Source organism: Oncorhynchus kisutch, linkage group LG22, assembly GCF_002021735.2.
Source record: "Oncorhynchus kisutch isolate 150728-3 linkage group LG22, Okis_V2, whole genome shotgun sequence".
Lineage (NCBI taxonomy): Eukaryota > Metazoa > Chordata > Actinopteri > Salmoniformes > Salmonidae > Oncorhynchus > Oncorhynchus kisutch.
The window spans coordinates 37,760,472-37,782,550 of record NC_034195.2 but is presented as its reverse complement, the minus strand read 5'-3'; the positions used below and the strand labels follow the sequence as shown (position 1 = coordinate 37,782,550).

The following is a 22,079-nucleotide window of genomic DNA, read 5'->3' as shown; positions in this document are numbered from 1 at the left end:
CCCACCACTCAATAGTCTCTTCATCTCTCTGAGCCAGTGGCCATAGAACTCATAGACCAGGGCAGGGGGGGCGTTTATTAAAATATTGTTTTTCAATGGTCTCTTTTCTGCGCGTGAACAAGAGGTCGCTGAACCACCCATCCTTCTCCCTGACCTGTGATGACGGCCTCTTTCCATGCCACCATCCTTCATAATAGAACTGACTGTTGCCTGTGTGTTTATATTTAGTGGAATAAAGAGGAAATACTTTTACTTCCACTTTTTTCCACCCTGCTCTGAACTTAAATCGGGCACAATGTGTGTGCTTTGTCTAAGAGGGTCTAAGAGGGTCTCTCAAGAGGAAGGAAAGGAGATGACACTTTGTTGGATTTCCCGACCAGTACCAAATATTTTGTAAGAGGAGCTGATTCTGTCCTCGCTGTTAGTCGTTGGTCACCCTGGGCAATGAAAATACTACCGGCTGACCGCTTATCCTAGTCCAACAGTTCCAGGAAGTGTCTTATTTATGTCTACCATTTACAACAGACATTGTGGACTACAGGAAAAGGAGGACCAAGCACGCCCCCATTCTCATCGACAGGGCTGCAGTGGAGCAGGTTGAGAGCTTCAAGTTCCTTGGTGTCCACATCACCAACAAACTAACATGGTCCAATCACACCAAGGCAGTCGTGAAGAGGGCACAATAAAAACCTATTCCCTTCAGGAGACTGAAAAGATTTGGCATGGGTCCTCAGATCCTCAAAAGGTTTTACAGCTGCACCATCGAGAGCATCCAGACAGACAAATGGCTACCCAGACTATTTGCATTGCCCCCCCTTCTACGCTGCTGCTACTCTCTGTTATTTTCTATGCATAATCACTTTAATAACTCTACCTTCATGTACATATTACCTCAATTACACTGGTGCCCCCGCACATTGACTCTGGTACCCCCTGTATATAGCCCTGCTATTGTTATTTTACTGCTTTTCTTTAAGTATTTGTTATTTTTATCTCTTACTTTTTTAGGTATTTAAAAAAAACTGTATTGTTGGCTAAGGGCTTGTAAGCAAGCCTGTTGTATTCGGCGCATGTGACAAATAAATGTGTATTTTATTTGATTCATTGTGAATTATAAACATCATAGTGTTAAAGAGAAAGTAAGGATGTGTTATTATGTTTCACATTAATTATTACATCAGGGCCAGGAGTTTTGCCGGGTAATTTTACCTGACCAGGGAAATCTCTGGAGTTCAGCTATAGCCTAACTAGGGGCTGGTGTTTCTCCTGTCAGGTCATGCATTCAGGGAAAAGCCCAGCCCTAGATATGATACATAGATGTTACATATAATACCATCACCCTAAAACCCTATTCTCTTCTGTTCGGCAGTACCCGCTCAATAGCCAGATGTCTCGGATGGAGCCATGCTTGATGGGAGGTGCTCCTCGGCTGCACCCTACACCCGTGGCCCCACGGTGGGCGGATGTCTCCCCAGCCAACAGCTGTTACACCAGTCCCCCTATGCACTCCTCCCGCTACGCCGCCTCTGGAGACATGTACTCCCCCCTGGCCCCTCGCAGGAACTCTGAATACGAACACTCACAACACTTTCCCGGCTTCGCTTACATAAATGGAGAGGCCACCACAGGCTGGGCCAAGTAGGCTTCCTACTCATCCCTCAGAGAGCGGAGCTGTCCTGGGCACAGTCATGCCCAAGCAGCCTGCCAAGCCTATGGATGCAAACGTCCCACTGCCTTTCCCCAACACGACCCAGAGGCACCTAATCAGGAGTATCAGTGTAATGGTAGGGGAGAGAGGCTGGAGAGTATCAAAACTGGGTAACCTTGTTAACTTGACCCGCAGGCCACAGCACAGACAAACAAGATTCAGGACTTCTTCTCACATTACACAATCAGAATATTGTAGCTTAGGCCTAGTCTGTTGAGGGCAATAATCGCCTCAATGGTGGTGGTTTGTTGTTTGCAGAAAATGGCTGTGCAAACCCTTTGGGATTATAGAAACAGAGGCAGTCGGAAGAATCTCACATGTGGAAGTGTGCAGTGTGAGACTGCCCAGCTGTGCCTTTTCAGTTAATGAACACCCATCCCTGCCCGGCAACCTGCCAAGTCAACAAACACTGATCATCACCCCTCCCTCCCTGTACTGGGACACTAATGTACGGAACTCTGTTTACGTTGTATACTGTGGCTGTCGTCAGTACAGTATTTTAACGATGCACACCATTTTCTCTTGGTCAACACTTACTCAGAGTAGGCCTCTGCGACATTGTCCAGAAGACATGCTAGCCTGCTGCAAAACCAGGGTCATATTCATTAGGGCACACCGTAGCAATACATTTTGGAACGGAAAATGAACATGAATGTTTCTTATGTGATAAATTAAGGTTGTCGCTCCCTGTTTGTCTGTTTTCTTCCGTTTGGTGCCTAATGAATACAACCCAGGATGGATTGCCTTAATGTTTCACCACTGGAGCCCTGTCATGTCAATTGGCATACAGCCAGAAAACTATGAGAGAAGTTTATGGCTGAGACAAAGCTAAACATGTGGAGAGCCTTTATTAGCTTGTCAGTTTCACATGAATAGTTTTTTTTAATGATCGAGTGCTGTGCCTCAGCCAGATTATTTGTGTGCTGTGTCACAACCTCTGTTGCTGTATTTGTGGGATGAGGAAGACACTATAGATATATTCTCTGTAACTTTGTAACATTGTGTTCTTTTTTGTTTTCTGTGTTACAGTTGGTATTTTGTTTTCGTTTTTTTATGGATATAGTTAAGGAAACATTAACCTAGTTGTGTGTGTTTTATAATGCACGCAAAGCTACTGTGGACCTATTACCCTATGGGTAGGAATAAAAAGGAACAAATATCAAAGTGTAACACACATGAACTATAGTCACTTTTTTCTGTAAATACAAGCACTCGACAACTTCAGTGGTGGCAACTGTTACAGTTTAAACTGATATGTATGTGGAATTATTTGTTGCCACATAAATAATTTCTAAAACCCCAATGCAAATGTTCCAATTTCTTTCTTCTCTTCTCTCAAACACATACACACATGGTAATGAACATTTCACTGTTATGCAGTCTGTTTGTGTATAGCCTACAAACCTTGTTCAACATCATAGTTTTGGCCAGGCTAGTTTCTTTCCACTGAAATTCTCCAATGTAACTTGTCTGACTGATAAACTGTCACTATTATTTATTGATATTGATGATACGCAAATCATTCTTTGGAAATATTGATCAATACATTTTCAGGGGAGTGTTCAGTATTAAAATGCAATGACACACCACACACCTTAACTGACTTGCAGTTTGGCTTGCGTGAAAGATCACCACATCGTATCTCTTGGTTGAATATTTGGTGTTGTATATCTGGCGTTGTATATCATTGCACAACAACCCCTGCCTTAAAACCCAATTTGAGTTTTATGTTGACAAAGGGGACCAAATCTTTTCAAATCCTCTGAGCTGATTTTTTACTCCAATCACTTGCCAGCATTGGGAAGACTGGGAACCCAGAGGGGGCTGGGCGAGAAACGAGAGCCACACTGCGGAAAGAATTACATTTCTATAAAGAGCAGCTTCTGCTGGGGTGTGGTCATCACACGTCAGTCCCGTAACCTTTGACCTTCAAATTTTCGTACATTTTTTTGAATGCAGATCCCCTGTGCTGTGAGCACTTTTTCCTGGACACCATAAAAGTTCACAACCAAGGTTCTGCATGCTGGAGGCCCATTTGGTACAAAGGTTACGAATGCAATGAACATGGAAAAAGCATACAGTCCTGAAAGACTATAGGCCTTATCACAAACACTTGACACCAGCTTAGAGCAGTCTGGGCCATTGGGGAGGTGTCAGAATGCAGATGAGAACCAGAACTATAATATCATACCCCCTTGGCACTTGCTTACCACATCTAAAATCCTTTGCCCCTTGTAGGGGATGAGTTAATTTAGAAAATTGTAATTTTCTATTTCCAGTTCCAGAATGGGGATTCATGACTGACTAGCTTGCCGGTAGGGCGTAAGGGAAGGATAATGACACCCTCCATCCAGTAGCGGTGCGTGGGTAAAATCACTGGGGAAGCCAAGCCCCCCCCCAAAAAAAACATTACAACCTATATGTTGTGATAATTGTGCTGTTTGCTCTATAACCGGTTAGTTCATATGCCTTGACACCGTGATATATAGGCCCAAGGCCGAGACAATAAGAAAAATTCAACCACAAATTTGTTTCATTACAAAACCAGAAATCAATATCTGTCCGTTTAAGTTCACAAAACATATTGCATGGTCAAGCAAGGCAATATCTCCAACATTTTCAGACTACTAAAAAACGATTGATTTAGAACCACGGAGAGTTACCGCAAGTTGAAAGAAAACAGGAGCTGCCTCCAGTATTCCAGCACCATTTCAACTTCAACATAATCTAATCAGCTATAGTTTAATACAGTGACAACTAAAAGATACCAAAAATGAAAATTATTTAGTCCAATCAACATAAGCTAAATATAATGTGGCTGTCCATGGTACTGATTTCTGTGTGTGTGTGTGTGTTTGTGATGTGCTTGCGTGCAAGTAGAAAAAAACATGTTGACTTACCCTACTCGTAGAGAAATGCGAATGCCATCCTCCTCTTTCATGTTGCCTAAATGGTCTATGACTGTCATACAGTACACATTTTTAGTTGTTGTTGTCCTAGGCTACCTGGCTAAAATGCTTGCTAGCTAGCCTAACTTTCTTTCATGGGAAACATTACGCCAGGGGCTATTTCATTCGCTCGGATGCTTTCTCCGGTAAGATACATTTGACCTCTTTCAAATCGAAGGAAATGTATGAAACACAGAGAGACGAAAGATACATTATTTTCTATGTTTTTTTGTTTTTTCTTGGTCAATTTTTTGGGGAAGCCTGGCTTCCTTTGGCATCCATGATTACACACCACTGCCTCCATCATAAAAACGAATATGAAGCTGTAATTAATGACATGATGATGTACTGGCTTTACATAATCCTGGCACAAACAGTTATCAATCAAATGTATTTTATAAAGCCCTTTTTACATCAGCAGATGTCACAAAGTGCTATACAGAAACCCAGCTTAAAACCCCAAACAGCAAGCAATGCAGATGTAGAAGAACGGTGGCTAGGAAAAACTCCTTCGAAATTCAGGAACTTCTGGCGGTGCCAGGTGGAGATTATAAGAGTACATGGCCATTTAGAGCTAGAATGACCAGCATGGTTGTAGAAGGCAGGCAGAACTATTGAAATTGGAGCAGCAGCACAAATAAGTGGACTGGGGACAGCCAGGAGTCATCAGTGCAGGTAGTCCTAAGGCATGATCCTAGGGCTCAGATTCTCCAGGAGAGAGAGAATTAGAGGGAGCATACTTAAATTCACACAGGACAATAGATAAGACAGGAGAATTACACCAGATGTAACAGACTGGCTCTAGCCCCCTAGCACGTAGACTCTTGCAGCATAGATAGTGGAGACTGAGACAGAGGTGGGTCGGGGGACACTGTATCCCTGTCCGACGATCCCCCCGGACAGGACCAACCAGGCAGGATATAACTCCACCCACTTTGCCAAAGCACAGCCCCAACACCGCTAGAGGGATATCAACAGACCACCAACTTACTACCCTGAGACAAGGTTGACTATAGCCCACAAAGATCTCCTCCACTGCACAAGCTTGAGGGGGCGCAAAACTGGACAGGAAGATCATGTCTGTGACTCAACCCACTCAAGTGATGCACCCCTCCTAGGGACAGCATGGAAGAGCACTAATAAACCAATGACTCAACCCCCGTAATAAGGTCAAAGGGAGAGAATCACAGTAGAAAGATGGGAGCCGGCCAGGCAGAAAAAGCAAGAGCAGTTTGTCGCTACAGTGCCTTGCCGTTCACCTTCGCACGCCAGGGCCAGACTACACTCAATCATAGGACCTACTAAAGAGATGAGTCTTCATTAAAGACCTAAAGGTTGAGACCGAGTCTGCGTCTCTCACATGGGTAGGCAGATCATTCCATAAAAACGGAGCTCTATAGGAGAAAGCCCTGCCTCCAGCTGTTTGCTTAGAAAATCTAGTGACAATAAGCAGGCCTGCGTTTTGTGACTGTAGTGTATGTATAGGTATGTACGGCAGGACCAAATCGGAGAGATAGGTAGGAGCAAACCCATGTAATGCTTTGTAGGTCAGCAGTAAAACCTTAATATCAGCCCTACCCTTAACAGGAAGCCAATGTAGAGAGGCTAGCACTGGAGTAATATGATCAATTTTTGGGGGGTTCTAGTCAGGATTCTAGCAGCCGTGTTTAGAACTAATAAAAGTTTATTTAGTGCTTTATAAGGGTAGTCGAAGAGTAGAGTATTGCAGTAATCTAATCTAGAAGTGACAAAAGCATCATTATGCATTTCTGCATAATTTTAGGACAAAAAGTTTCAGATTTTTTGCAATGTTATGAAGATGGAAAAAAGCTGTCCTTGAAATATTCTTGATATGTTTGTCAAAAGAAAGATCATGCTTGCCTGCCTATCCTGAACAACGCAACAATTTATTTGTTATTTTTATATTTTGGCAACTCCATTGCAATTCCCCGGGTCTGGACCCCGACTTTGAATACCACTGCATTAGGGTATGAATGACGTGTGATGCCATTTTTATGACCATGTTATGCCCTTGATTCTGTGATCTACTGACCAGCATTGAAAATGCTTCGAGTGTAGATAGACAAAGACAATTGAACATGCGCTGATCTGATTAGGCCTACAGTGAACATAGATACAGATAACAGGAGACAGGAAATGCAGAAATAATTCATAGATATACATGAGAGACAAGCGCTGCCTATTTTACATAATGATGACAGGCGCGTGCATAGACCTTTTCATATCAAAGTCTGTGGGCAGTATGGTTAGAAGGGCAAAGAAGACAAGACAAAACCCCATAAATATAGTAATATTGACGCACTTTTAATGTACATCATTGCACGTCTTGAACACGGCGTGCACTCGTTCGATGAGACTATGACGTTTACAGGTGAAATTTGAAACACGAAAGAGGGGTGTAGCTAGCCCATAGAGAATGATAGAGGCCTCTAGTGGCCAAACATTGTGGGCGTCCACCATGCTTCCGCTATTTTAAAGTAGTCAACAGTGTGAGGATTCGTATGGGTTGTAGACTCAATGGTGAGTCATGGGTAATTGCATACATGGAGTGTGTCTGAAAGTGGGAGTGGCAAAAGAAGAGGGTGGATCTACCAAATCCACTAATTGGGCAGATTTGTTTCCGCTTAGGAATGTTTTACCTGGCTGATTGGGCTGCAAGGACGAGTTGATTGTTGACAATTGTAGAATGTTAGCAAAGTCTAACCCTTTTGTTATTAGTAAGCATTTTACGGTAAGGTTGTATTTATTTATTTATTTATTATATTTAACCTTTATTTTATTTAACTAGGCTTGTCAGTTAAAAACAAATTCTTATTTACAATGACTGCCTACCCGTACCCCAAATAAAATTTGATTTGATTTCCTAAATGTATCCTCATTCTCCTAACCTGCCACTTTAATTTAGCTAAACTGCTGCATTAGTTCTCTTAACCTGTTATGTAAACATTCAGCTGACCAGCAGTGCCCTTGGCTATGGCCGGTCTAACCAATAACTGAGCGCTGATGTTACATTACACCCACTCCTGTTGATCCACCCACTTATTTTGTAACGCCCACTTTCAGACACAGTCCAAGTATGCATTTAACCATACTTGTCAATGTCCTAACCATACTTGTCAATGTCCTACCCATGCTGTCACATACGCTATTGTGGCACAGATATAAACATGAGTCCTCTATATATCTCTATGAGCTAGCCTAACCGGAGCCAGCTGTGTCAGATGAATAGAGAGAAATAGGGTGTCATTTGTTCAGAGACTTACACTAACATTACAATTATTGAATTGTCATCGAAATATTTGAATAATGGATTTAAACATTATCCTGTTGCAGCTTCAAACTGACAATGAAGAGGACATTGAAAGGCTTTTGTACAAGTACAACGGAGAGGTGGGTGGGATTCTCCTTGCTTTGACGTCTACCCAAACAAAGTCATTAGCTAGCTAATTTAGCTTGCTAGCTAGCCATCTAAAAACATTTACATAATCATAGCTGCGAAAATGAGTACTAAAACGACATGTCTAGCTAGAACTCCCCTCTTTGCATGGAATCAACGAGTTTAATGCCCATTGTTGTGTTGCAGGAAGTGATTAGCATATTTTCATCATGGCTTGGTTGCTGCTAGTTGGTTGGGTGATGTTGTCCAAAAATGGCAGGGTATCTCTTATTAACCATGTGTGCATGCAATGACAGCATGCTTAACGTTATTTGGTAGCTAGTTAACTTTACAGTTTAATTATATATTGTGTATCTAGCTCCCATTTAGTAACAGCTATTGCAGCTCTTCCTGCGGTGACTTGAGCTTGGTAGCCAACGCGGTTGGTGGCTGTCACTTATACCCAGAACAGAGGTTGCTGATGGAAGGAGCTATAGGAGGATGGGCTCATTGTAATGGCTGGAATGGAATAAATGGACCAGTATCAAACAAATGGAAACTACTTTAGACTCTGTTCCAATTTATTATATTCCAGCCATTACAAACAGCCCATCCTCTGACCGAGAGTGTCTGATAGGCTATAATTTGCATTACGATCTTATAGGTAATGCACTCCTAGTTCTGATCAGTTTGCACATCTCTAGTTATCAACAACCAGCAGCCTCTTCTGCTTATCTGTTACTGTATTTTAGAAGCAAATTTATTCCAGATAACATTACTGAGAATATGCTACTTTCTTCATGCACTGTTGCATAGATGAAGGTGATAAAACACATTTAGCAAAGGAATATGCATTTGACTTTTGTCTCATTGGGCATTGTTTTGTATTTTCAGAATAATCTCACATTCACCTTTGACCCAAAAGGGGAGGATCTACGAAGTGTAAGTAAATGCTCTTTGCGTTGTCTGATGCTTTACTTTCACTTATAGCCTGATGCTTCTGCTCCCTTGTGTGTTTGATGGTGAACCAACAGTTTCTCTCTCCCTGTGCAGAGGCTGTGTCAGGGCCTACTGACTGTGCTGGGGAGGCAGGTTGGGCCCCGCTGTCAGAGTACCTGCCTGGAGACCCTCCGCATTCTGTCCCGAGACAAGCGGGTCCTGGGCCCTGTGGGAACCCGGGAGGGCATGTTGGTCCTGGCCGGGCTGGCCCGGTTGCGGGGGGGAGCGGAAGAGGGTGACAGCCTGCAGAGGGAGGTCCAGATAGAGGAGAAAGAGAGGGTAGTGGTGGAGGCCCTCAAGTGCCTGTGTAACGTGGTGTTCAACAGCACTGCAGCGCAGCAGGTGGGTGCCGACGTGCAGCTTGCACGGGGTCTGTGTGCCCGCCTGCACGCCGCCCGCACTGGGCGCCACGAGGTGGGCCTGTTCTCTCTGCGCCTGCTCTTCCTGCTCTCGGCGCTGCGACCAGACGTCCGGGGGGCACTCCGGAGGGAGCTGTGTGCCCTGGGGCTCCTCAAAGAGGTGCTGGAGTGTACCCTGGATGTACGCTGGGTGGGCCCCTACGAGGTGGCCCCTCTAGACCCCCAGGCCCTGCCCATCCCTGCTGAAGACAATGAGAGGGCCATGGAGGCCCTGAAAGCCCTGTTCAACCTCACGCTGTCTGACACTAGCGACGAGGTGAGTTTACACGGTTACACTCAGTCTGTTAAACATTGTTTTTAAAGAGGATATGTACTCCGTGTTTGTAATGTACACTCACCGGACAGTTTATTAGGTTCACGAAAATGGATCACATGGCTTGCTATGTAAAGCAGGCAGACATCGAGGCATTCAGTTACTGTTCGATTAAACATTAGAATGGGCCAAACAAGTGACGTAAGTGACTTTGAGTGTGGTCTGATCGTCGGTCCAGGTGCGGTGGATCGAGTGTCTCAGAAAAGGACCCCCTCTGGGATTTTCACACATGACAGTGTCTAGGGTTTACAGAGAATCCTGCAACAAACAAAAAACATCCAGTCAGCAGCAGTCCTGTGGGTGAAAACAGCTCGTTGATGAGAGGTCGTAGGAGAATGGGAAGAATCGTGCAAGCTAACAAACCACAAACAGACAAATAACGGTGCAGTACAGTGGTGTGCAGAACGGCATCTTGGAACGCACAACTTGTCGATTCTTGTCACAGATGGGCTATTGCAGCAGATGACCAAACCGGGTTCTACTCCAATTAGCTAAAAACAAGAAGAAGTGGCTCCAGTGGGCACACGATCACCAACACTGGACAATTGAGTGGAAAAACATTGCCTGGTCTGCCGAATACCGGTTCCTGTTGCGTCATGCTGATGGCAGAGTCAGGATTTGGTACAGGCTGTGGAGGTGGCAGTGGTGTTCTGGTGTTGGAATGTTTTCCACGCACACTTTAGGTCCCTTGATACCAATTGAGCAACAAATGTTTCTGACACCTTGTACAATCCATGCCCAAAGAATTCAGGCTGGTCTGTAGGCAAAGTGGGGTCCGAGCCGGTACTAGATGGGTGTACCTAATAAACTGTGTGTGTGTGTGTATTCAGAGCTCACAGAAGGCAAGACACTGCAGCCATGAGCACAGTGCATGTGTTTAGAGATACTGTATGAACATAAATGCATTGCATCGCTGTGGATGGACACATCTCCTTTACATCTCCCCTGTGAATATTTAGAATTCAGCATTGAAGCCACCAAACTTTGCATGCTTTAGTTGAAGGTATCAACCAAAGCATGCAAGGTATCAATAGTGTATCAACAAGACTTGGCTTTGTTGAGTGACTGTTGATGCTAGCTCATGGGAACGGACAGCTTTATCAGCTATCTCACCTCTCTTAAGCCACTTTGGCACCTTCACAACTTTCTCGATTAGCCATGGGGGGCTAGTGAAATTCTTATGTCACTCAGCCCCTTCAGCATTCGCTCAACCTATAGCATCACAGAATGAAGCAGAGGGACACAATCGTGTCTTTGATAGTTATTTATTTGAGAATATTTTTCTAATTCAGGCTGGTTAGGAGAGCTGTCTGCTTTAACTGCTAGCTCATATTGTGCTTCAATTTGTCCAAATACATTTTCTCCATGCTTGCCTCTCACCATTGTAGCTGACATCTTGTTGAGTCCCTCCCACTTCAGCGTTAATCAGAATAGCCCTGTGTTCACCTCAAAAGTCAATCCCACATGCTCATTTGCATGGCATGGAAAGCCTGTGAGTCAGGTTTTAGGTCTGACCTCAATCTCCATAGTAAGTCTCTTTCGCTCTTTTTCTTCTTTTTGAGATGACCCTTTCCCACTTCTCCCACAGCAAATTTGATCCTACTTACCCCTACTTGCTTAGACCCTCCCCTCCTTTTGTTTTAACCAGTGAAATGCTTCTGAGGATCATGCTGTTGTACATCCTTCATTTGATAGGATGGTGACCACCAGCTCCGCCTCATCACCGCCATCATGCGCCATCTATTGATGCTAAAGACTCAGGCAGAGGACAAAACAGAGGAAGCACACAGGTTGGAAACCCTTCTGCTCATTGCTCTCCACACAACAGAGCTAAACTGCATCCTTAAAGTATCAAAATATATTAAAGTTAGTGGAGTTAGTATCCTTGCCTGTTTTTAAGACTCTGATTGACGACACTGTTTTGTGATAGCTGCAGTTTCTAATCTTCAAATGTATCTAACTTGTCTCTAACTTGTCTTGTGTATTTTGTATTTTTTTTTCTTGTAATATTTTATGTATACACTGCTATTTCCCTGTTTTGCCTTCTGGCCAGGTCGCCCTCACAAAATAGGTTTTTAACCTCCAATGGGTCTTACCTGGTTCACTTCTTGTGGGACGGTAGCGTCCCACCTGGCCAACATTCGGTGAAATTCAAACTACATTTCATAAAATCACAAGTGTAATACATCAAAATAAAGCTTAACTTCTTGTTAACCCAGCAGCTGTGTCAAATTTCAAAAAGGCTTTACGGCGAAAGCACACCATGCGACTATCTAAGGACAGCGCCCCGCATACAAAACCATGAAAAACATATTTCAACTAGGCAGGTGCGACACAAAAGTCAGAAATAACGATATAAAAAATGCCTTACCTTTGATCTTCTGTTGGCACTCCAAAAGGTCCCAGTTACATCACAAATGGTCCTTTTGTTCGATAATGTACTTTATATCCAGTCAATAATCCACCCAGTTTCCCTCCATCAAAATGAATCTCAAACATTACTAATAAACTTTTCCAAACAAGTCAAATAACATTTATAATCAAACCTTAGGTACCCTAATACGTAAATAAACTATACAAAATTAAGACGAAGAATCGTTGTCTTTACCAGATGAAAATACCAAAGAACGCGCTCTCATTCAGGCACTTGGAAACACTACAGCCGAAATGGGAGCCACCTAGAAACACTACAATTTATGGCAAATTTTTCCAAAAACCAGCCTGAAACTGGTGGAAGCCCTAGGAACTTCAATCTGGGAGAACTTCGCCTTATATTATAAGTGACAGCCATTGAAAATAGTGGTAGGCTGAAATGTTCTTTTTTTTGGGATGGTTTGTCCTCGGTTTCGCCTGCCATATCAGTTCTGTTATACTCAGACATTATTTTAACAGTTTTAGAAACTTTTTTTGTGTTTTCTATCCAAATCTACCAATTATATGCATATCCTAGCTTCTGGGCCTGAGTAACAGGCAGTTTACTTTGGGCACGCTTTTCATCTGGATGTGAAAATACTGCCCCCTACCCAAGAGGTTTTATTTAATTTTTTATTTCACCTTTATTTAACCAGGTAGGCTAGTTGAGAACAAGTTCTCATTTGCAACTGCGACCTGGCCAAGATAAAGCATAGCAGTGTGAACAGACAACAACACATAGTTACACTTGGAGTAAACAATAAACAAGTCAATAACATAGTAGAAAAAAAAAATCTATATACATTGTGTGCAAGAGGCATGAGGAGGTAGGCAATAAATAGGCAATAGGAGTGAATAATACAAATTTAGCAGATTAACACTGGAGTGATAAACGATCAGATGAACATGTGCAAGTAGAGATACTGGTGTGCAAAAGAGCAGAAAAGTAAATAAAATAAAAACAGTATGGGGATGAGGTAGGTAGATTGGGTGGGCTATATACCGATGGACTATGTACAGCTGCAGCGATTGGTTAGCTGCTCAGATAGCAGATGTTTAAAGTTGGTGAGGGAGATAGAAGTCTTTAACTTTAGCGATTAAAAAAAATATATATATATATTTAATTTTTAAATTTTTAAATTTTAAATTTATTTAAAAAATCTTTTTTTTTTTGCAATTCGTTCCAGTCGCAGGCAGCAGAGAACTGGAAGGAAAGGTGGCCAAATGAGGTTTTGGCTTTAGGGATGATCAGTGAGATACACCTGCTGGAGCGCGTGCTACGGGTGGGTGTTGCCATTGTGACCAGTGAACTGAGATAAGGCGGAGCTTTACCTAGCATAGACTTGTAGATGACCTGGAGCCAGTGGGTCTGGCGACGAACATGTAGCGAGGGCCAGCCGACTAGAGCATACAGGTCGCAGTGGTGGGTGGTATAAGGTGCTTTAGTAACAAAACGGATAGCACTGTGATAGACTGCATCCAGTTTGCTGAGTAGAGTATTGGAAGCTATTTTGTAGATGACATCACCGAAGTCGAGGATCAGTAGGATAGTCAGTTTTACCAGGGTAAGTTTTGCGGTGTGAGTGAAGGAGGCTTTGTTGCGAAATAGAAAGCTGACTCTAGATTTGATTTGATTACATTAAGTATACATTCATCAAATGGTTCGTGCGAATTAGGCAAATTAATTACCATCCAATGATTACTCTCTGTCGTCAACAGTGACAGAATCCAGTTCATGAGAAAGTATAAACTTTAAACCAAGACTGTTTTTAGAAGAAATGTACGCTGAGTGTACAAAACATTAAGAACACCTGCCTAATGTTGGGTTGCAACCCCCCCAACCCCCCTTTTGCCCTCAGAACAGCCTCAATTCGTCGGGGCTAGGACTCTGCAAGGTGTCGAAAGCGTTCCACATGGATGCTGGCCCATGTTGACTCCAATTCTTCTCATAGTTTTGTCAAGTTGGCTGGCGGTCCTTTGGGTGGTGGACAATTCTTGATACACACAGGAAACTGTTGTGTGTGAACCCAGCAGCGTTGCAGTTCTTGACCCAAACCGGTGCACCTGGCACATACTACCAAACCCCGTTCGGCACTTAAATATTTTGTCTTGCCACTTCTCCCTCTGAATGGCACACACACACAATCCATGTCTCAATTATCTCAAGGCTTAAACATCTTTCTTTAACCTGTCTCCTGTTCTTAATCTACACTGATTGAAGTGGATTTATCAAGTAACATCAGTAAGAGGTCATAGACTGACCAGGTGAAAGCTATGTCATGGAAAGAGCAGGTGTTTTTAATGTTTTGTAGACTCCGTGTATATGGCATTGTCTTATCTGTACATCTCGTTGATGGGAATTAATGACAAAGCTTTCTTTAGAAGGATATACGAGAATGTTTGGCTAGATAGTGGCACTGCAGGAGTGTCATGTAGAAGTGATTGATGATACACCCCGTGGCCCTATGGATTCTGTTGTTGTGTCCCTCTGGTCACAGGGGTTTAGCCCATTGTCCAGACTCCAGAGTAGACCTTTAGTACTAGTCTGTTTTATACTGAGGAATTAGGTAACCATTTCTTAATGACCATTCATAATAACCAGTACATTAACCACTTTCCTTCCTTCCTTCTCCTCCAGCCACGCAATCAATTTGCTTAGTAACCTGCCTGTGCCTTGTCTGGATGTGCTGATTGATGTGCCCGTCCAGGGGGGGCAGGAGGAGTACAGCGGGAAGAACATGGACGTTGTGCAGGTGCTACTGGACTTCATGGAGAAGAGGATAGACAAGGTAAGAACAGGTGGACCAGAGACATTGTTGCCTATTTGAGATCGACTACATTGCGGTCAGCAAATTAAAAGATGTGGAAATTTTGGCCATCCTATTAGTAGCTGGCCACACACCATAGAAATAGAATTGCTTTAATTCCTGAATAATTAGTATTTCTATGAACCACACCACTGCTACAGTGCCTCTGTGGGAATGCTTGTCGTCACACGCCTCATGTGTGCCCCATTCCAAGCAGGGCGCCAACTACAAAGAGGGGCTGACCCCAGTTCTCAGTCTGCTGACCGAGGGCTCCAGGTACCACAGGGAGATCCGCAGATACATCAAGACACAGGTACTGGAGCTGGAGTGGGAGTGGCCTCGGAACAAACACACTTTCTGTGTATTTTGTCATCTGTCCTGATCCGGACACACAAAGTGATGCCAAATTAAGATCTTTAAAACCTCTTGAGTGGGATATGAAATGCATATTGATGACAGATCTTGGTGACATCTCATTGATATTGTTAAAACATGTCTTCTAACTAAATCCAGCTGTGACGCATCATGCGCTGGCCTGATCACTCCGTTCAGAAGTCTAGTGTACTCCGTGTCAGTTTTCATTGTGGCTCAGCCGCCATTGGCTGTGTGTGTTTCCAGGTGCTGCCCCCTCTGAAGGAGGTCAAGGTCCGGCCGGAGATCGGGTCCACCATCAGGAACAAACTGGTGCGTCTCATGACCCACGTGGACATGGGTGTGAAGCAGAGCGCAGCAGAGTTCCTATTTGTCCTCTGCAAAGAGAACGGTGAGAGAGCGAAAGAGGGAGATGGAGCACGCTGTATGAGTTGGTGAAGTTGAGTTTCACACTGAAATGTGTTAATGTCAATGCAACCCTGATGTATAAATCCTACAGCTACTAATGTGTTGTACTGATCCCCTGCCCCCCTCTATTCTTCCAGTGGACAACCTGTTGAAGTACGCAGGGTATGGTAATGCAGCAGGACTCCTGGTGGCTCGAGGCCTGCTGGCAGGGGGGCGAGGAGAGACAAAGTATTCAGATGACGAAGACTCTGACACTGAAGAGTACAAATCGGCTAAACCTTTGTGAGTAGTCAGGAGCTTTAAATATAGGACCATAGACACGCATTAATTTATTTGAATTGCTAAATGTAGGGATGAATTGTTGGGTTGGCTTTATGGTGGGTCGTTAAAGTGACCAGTATATTGATTTACTTTTAACTACAGCATAATCCATAGGGCCAAGGGGTGTATCATCAATCACTTTTACATGACACCCCTTCTGTGATACACTCAATCTAAAACATTCAGGACAGCCTAGCATTGGGTCATAATCACCGAAGTCTTCCCTCTGTCTTATCTGTTCTGTTGTCTCTCTGTCTGTCTTAGCATCAACCCCATCACGGGCCATGTGGAGGAACCCATGCCTAACCCCATAGAAGAGATGACTGAGGAGCAGAAAGAGTACGAGGCCCAGGAACTAGTCAACATGTTCGACAAGTTGTCAAGGTAAGCCAACCACCATACAACCTCATCATGTATGAATGCAACAACAACCGCTATGTTTGCCATAGTAACTCATTGTAACACTCTATGCCAGATGATTAACCTCTCTGGACCATACAGCTGTGTATCCTGTTTGAATGATCCCCTATGGCTTATTATTTATCCCCCTTAACCTGAACGGCTGCGGTCTTCATTCACACTGACCTTTCCTTAGCGAACAGAACCTAGCGCTAGTCAAAGAATGATGCGGATGAGAGGCTGAGCGACACTGAGTGCGCTCCCTGCCAACCAGTTCATTAGAGAAAGAATCTCCTGCCGTTAGCCCTGGTGCGCAATTAGACCCCGGCCTTAACGCCGCCTCCGTCCCTGCATTCAGCTGGAGTCGATGGAAGCCGTCGGCATGTCGCTGCAGCATCATTACCAGCACGCCATTAATTAGCGTCCTAATTAGACCACACAGTGGGGTCGGCAGCCATCGGCTCCTTTCTACTCCTTTATGTGGCGCTTTGTCAGGGTTTATAATAACATATACGTGTCTACCTCCCTTTATTCAGCTTTCTCATTCAGCCCAGGAGCCAAACATTGTCTGCTAACTGACAGGGGAGTGGGACTGCGACATAGGTACAATTATAGAGGGAGTCATGGGGGTGGAGGGCTGAATACATTTACAGGCACAAGAAAAGCTGACATTGTCATTGTTCAGCCACAGACTGGGGGTTGAGTCGTAATGAGACGCGTGTGCCTGTCTACAAGAGGCAGATTCCTTTCCTCTAAAGCCAGATCCATCCTCCTCTTGTATCTCTATTCTGCTGTGTTTCGGTCGGTGTCAAGGAGACATCGCAAAGAGGGAGAGGTTCATGACAGGGTTTCATCCCAAATGGCACCCTATTCCCTATATAGTGCACTACTTTTTGACCAGGGCTAAGACTATATAGGGATTTGGGTGCCATTTGGGATGCACCCATAGTTGCCAGCCACTGCCCTACCTACCCAACATCCCACGATGGGCTCTCAGGAGATGGCTCAGAGCCCCGTAAGAATGTGCTTTCTGTCGCTGCTTAACCGCTCCTACAATTAACACATGCTCGGAGTCTGACCCCCTACACACGCACCCTCCCTCATAGTTACATCTGCTGGTCTGTGTCCTCAGTGCAGAGTGGGGAACAGGACAGGACGCACCATGGGTCCTGGATGGCAGGGAGCTTGGCCCCAGTGATTTACTGGACTGTACACACTACCCTCTATAGCGCCTTGCGGTCGGATGCCAAGCAGTTGCAATACCAAGGGGTGATGCAGCCAGTCAAGATGCTTGCAATAGTGCAGCTGTAGAACTTTGAAGCGTTGTCGTGCCTTCTTCGCGACTGTGTTAGTTTATATGGACCATGATAATTCCTTAGTGATGTGGACACAGAGGAACTTGAAGCTCTCGAACCACACCACTACAGCCCTGTCGTTGTGGATTGGGACGTGCTCGTTCATCTGTTTCTTGTAGTCCACAATCAGCTCCTTTTGTCTTGATGACGTTGAGGGAGAGATTGTTGTCCTGGCACCACCCTGCCAGGTCACTGACCTCCTCCCTATAGGCTGTCTCATCACTGTCGGTGATCATCAGCTAGCTGTTGAACTTTTTGAGGATCTGGGTACCCAACTTTCTTGGTGTGTTTGGATAGTTTGTTGGTGAGGTGGACACCAAGGAACTTGACTCTCGACCCGCTCCACTACCGCGTGTTCGGCCCTCCTTTTCCTGTAGTACATGATCATCTCCTTTGCCTTGCTCATCTTGAGGGAGAGGTTGTTGTCCAGGCACCACACTGCCAGGTCTCTGACCTCCTCCCTATAGTCTGTCTCATCACTGTCGGTGATAATCGGCTAACTTAATTATGGTGTTGGAGTCGTGCGAGGCCACATTCGTGGGTGAACTGGGAGTACAGGGGGGGACTAAGTATCACCCCTGAGGGGCTCCCGTGTTGACGGTCAGCGTGGCGGATGTGTTGTTGCCTACCCTCACCAGCTGGAGCCGGCCAGTCAAAGTCCAGCATCCAGTTGCAGAGGGAGGTGTTCAGTCCCAGGGTCCTGAGCTTACTAATGAGCATGGAGGGCACTATGGTGTTGAATGCTGATCTATAGTCAATGATTAGCATTCTCATGTAGGTGTTCCTCTTAACCAGTTGGGAGTGGATCTGTTGGGGTGGTATGTGAATAGGAGTGGGTCTTGGATGATGGTGTTGTGAGCCATGACCAGCCTTTCAAAGCATTTCATTGCTACAGGGACTATGGTGGTCTGCTTGAAACATGTAGGTATTACAGACGGGTCAGGGAGAGATTTGAATAAATGTCCTGGTAATCTGTCTGTAAACCCGGTGGCCTCGACTACGGTGCCAGATCAGTCACCAGGAACAGCTGGTGATCTCAGGCATGGTTCTGTGTTGCTTGCCTCGAAGCGAGCATATAAGGAATTTATCTTGTCTGGTAGGCTTCCATTTGTAATCCATGATAGTTTGCAACCCCTTGTCACATCTGACGAGCGTCTGAGCCGGTGTAGAAGTATTCGATCTTAGTCCTATATTGATGTTTTGACTGTTTGGTGGCTCGTCTGAGGTCGTAGAAGGATTTATTATAAGCATCTGGATTAGTGTCCCAATCCTTGAAAGCGGCAGCTCTACCCTTTACCGCATGTAATCCATGGCTTCTGGTGGGGATATGTACATACGTACGCTCACTGTGGGGAGGACATTGTCGATGCACTTATTAATGAAGCCGGTGACTAATGTGGTAAACTCCTCAATGTTATCGGATGAATCCTGGAACATATTCCAGTCTGTTGCTAGTGAAACAGTCCTGTAGCTTAGCATCCCTTTCATCGGACCACTTCCGTATTGGGCGTGTCACTGGTACTTCCTGTTTGAGTTTTAGCTTGAAGAAGGAATCTGGAGGATAGAGTTATGGACAGATTTGCCAAATGGAGGGCGAGGAAGTGCTTTGTATGCATTTATGTGTGTAAAGTAAAGGTGATTTTTTTTTTTTTTTGCCATTAGTTGCACAGGTGAAATGCTATTAAAACTTAGGTAAGACAGATATCAGTTTCCCTGCGTTAAAATCACTGCTGCCTCTGGACGTGCATATTCTTGTTTGCATATGGCCCGATACAGCTCGTTGAGTGCGATCTTAGTGTCAACATCGGTTTGTGGTGGTAACTAGACAGCTACAAAAAATCTTGGTAAATAGTATGGTCTGCAGTTTATCTTGAGGTATTCTAACTCAGGCAAGCAAAACCTTGAGACTTCATTAAGATTAGAGATTGCACACCAGCTGTTAACAAAGAGACCCACACACCTCCACCCTTAACCTTACCCGAAGCTGCCGTTTGGTCTGAATGATGCATATAAAAACATAGGATATTACAGTTATTCAGGTTCTGTTGATAGGATAGTCTCGAACGGAGCTTGTCCAGTTTGTTCTCTATTGATTGTACGTTCGCCAATAGAATTTGTTTGGTTGTGTTACTGTTTTCAGTGCGTCTGTTTCCTGAAGTAGGCTAAACCTCAAAGACAAAAGACATTAGATAACATTTCCTTTGTTCCGTATTCATATCACACAAACAAAATATTACTTGTCTCACCTCCCTGTTTTACCAAGACTTCTTTGGCAGGGTAGCCTAGTGGTTAGAGCGTTGGATTAGTAACCAGAAGGTTGCCAGTTCAAACCCCCGAGCTGACAAGGTACAAATCTGTCGTTCTGCCCCTGAACAGGCAGTTAACCCACTGTTCCTAGGCCGTCATTGAAAATAATAATTTGTTCTTAACTGACTTGCCTAGTAAAATAAAGGTAAAATAAAAAAATAGTCTTCCTGAGCTTTACGCTGTTTTTTGGGGGAGGAACCAGGAATGATATGTTCATTTGTGTTTGAATAGTGCAAATGGGGCCTTGGTTTTAAGGCTTTGATTGGCTAATTCTGTGACTGATATCACATTTGAGAGGGAGCTGGTGGCACACAGTGCAGATATAATTGGATTAGGATAGAGGGCCTGGTGTGGCTTTGAGGAGATCAGACAGAGCACTGATCCTGTAATTAAACTGATCCGCTGAAGAGGGGGGGAAGGGGAGATGACCAACAAGTGTGAGAGTGTGTGTGTTTTGAGTGAATTAAGGAGGGAAGGGTCGTCATCCAGGGTCCTCGAGTGTTGGATGTAAGAGAAAAGAAAGATGTACCACCACCACTCAACAATGGGCCTGTTTAGAAAGTGCAGAATACTTAACACAAAGGGTGTTGAGGTTCAAAGCAGCACAGGTGGATTTTGGCAACAGATTGGTCCACCAAATTAAACAAGTGGGCGTTGGACACTCCAATGTGTCATGTGGAAGAGGATGATTCCTGAATCCACACCTGGGACTAAGCATCTGCTGAATGACTAAACATGTATATATTTGTGGAATGTCCCAATTTCCTGTAAGTGTCTTTGTATGGTTCCATAACTTTTGTTTCTGCCATCATTTTAAGAAGACTGGCCTTTACATACAGCAGCAGATTTTTGCTGTATTTGTTATGCAGTAGCTAAGCTCTTCTCAGCCATGAGTGACTAGTCTGTGAGACTGTTTTCTCTGCACTCCCCCTCTGTTGGTTAGAAGTGTAACTATCAGCTCCACGGTGACTATTTGTTTTCTCCTGCAGTGGTTTCCAAACTGTATTGTGAATATCATATTCTTATGACCCTGCAAATGGACCCTAACATGTTTCTAATCACCATCAAAACACTGTCATGTTCATTTTGAAACCTCAACTTCAGGTAGTCCCGGCCTGTTACTGTTTTCTTCCGTTTGGTGCCTAGAGAATAGTGTTTGTAATATTTGTTTCTGTGCTCCACAGGCAGCAGCTGATTAGGCCCATGGGGGTGAGGCGGGATGGCTCACTGGCGCCCCTAGAGGAGGCTCTGAGACAGCCCACAACTGACAGCTGCAGCTCAGACTCAGACTAGAGCCACTACCACCCCAGACCCCATATACCTATAATAGGCTGTGTCCAACACAGTTCCCATTTCCTCACACCCCTGTCTGTCTTCTTCTGTCTGTCAGACTGAAGGGGCCTTTCCCCATAGGCTGTTCTGTTCTCTAAAGCTGACTTATGCCTGACTTGATACGACACAGGAAAGGACAAGATTAAGGTCGAGCACATGTTCCGACCACACCATTGTTACTACTTAAATGTATTTTTATTTGATGTACCATTTCTCTGCTCAGTGTTCTAAAATTTGATAGAATGGAAGATTAGCTCTTAATCAAATTGTACTGTAATCTGTATAGATGTGAATCACTGAAAGCATGGTAGCCGGGGTGGGGTTTGACCAAATTTGACTTGGATAAGAAATCATTCCTTAGATATAATTATGTAGATTTTGTTCTTTATATGTTTAAAGTGTCAATATTTATAAGGATGAGAAGTCTTTTTGTTGTTGTTGTAACATCTAGTGCTACGATGATCAGAGCAGTAGCCACTGGTTTTACAGTACCAGTCAAAGGTTTTCATTATTTTTACAATTTTCTACATTGTAGAATAATAGAAGACATCAAAACTATGAAATAACACATGGAATCATGTA

The 22,079-nt window shown here is 44.1% G+C and overlaps 2 protein-coding genes across 4 annotated transcripts in view; both read left to right on the top strand.

Annotated features, from left to right (window-relative positions):
* Positions 1–3,011, top strand: part of LOC109866822 (transcription factor RFX4-like) — a 36,658-nt gene extending 33,647 nt beyond the window's left edge. For both annotated transcript variants that reach the window (XM_020455672.2, XM_031802124.1), the window contains exon 18: positions 1,370–3,011. In XM_020455672.2, the coding sequence (XP_020311261.1) occupies positions 1,370–1,642 (273 nt within the window). In that variant the 3' untranslated portion in view covers positions 1,643–3,011. The remainder of the gene's footprint in view (positions 1–1,369) is intronic.
* A 4,819-nt stretch (positions 3,012–7,830) lies between these two features.
* Positions 7,831–22,079, top strand: LOC109867302 (synembryn-B-like). Of its 2 annotated transcripts, none has more exons than XM_020456397.2 (10): positions 7,831–8,067; positions 8,948–8,995; positions 9,107–9,727; positions 11,480–11,574; positions 14,835–14,985; positions 15,218–15,316; positions 15,622–15,766; positions 15,921–16,065; positions 16,369–16,488; positions 21,350–22,079. In XM_020456397.2, the coding sequence occupies exons 1-10, from the start codon at positions 7,984–7,986 to the stop codon at positions 21,456–21,458; spliced, it is 1,617 nt and encodes a 538-aa protein (XP_020311986.1). In that variant the 5' UTR covers positions 7,831–7,983; the 3' UTR covers positions 21,459–22,079. The 2 variants fall into 2 exon arrangements, with proteins under 2 accessions (XP_020311986.1, XP_020311987.1); XM_020456398.2 differs by having other exon boundaries at positions 7,834–8,067; positions 15,221–15,316.

Excerpts from the sequence above, each read along its gene's own strand:
- LOC109867302 (XM_020456397.2), top strand. The coding sequence starts at position 7,984 with ATGGATTTAAACATTATCCTGTTGCAGCTTCAAACTGACAATGAAGAG. Across the intron at positions 8,996-9,106 it reads AAGGGGAGGATCTACGAAGT|AGGCTGTGTCAGGGCCTACT; the intron begins GTAAGTAAATGC and ends CTCCCTGTGCAG. Across the intron at positions 9,728-11,479 it reads TGTCTGACACTAGCGACGAG|GATGGTGACCACCAGCTCCG; the intron begins GTGAGTTTACAC and ends TTCATTTGATAG.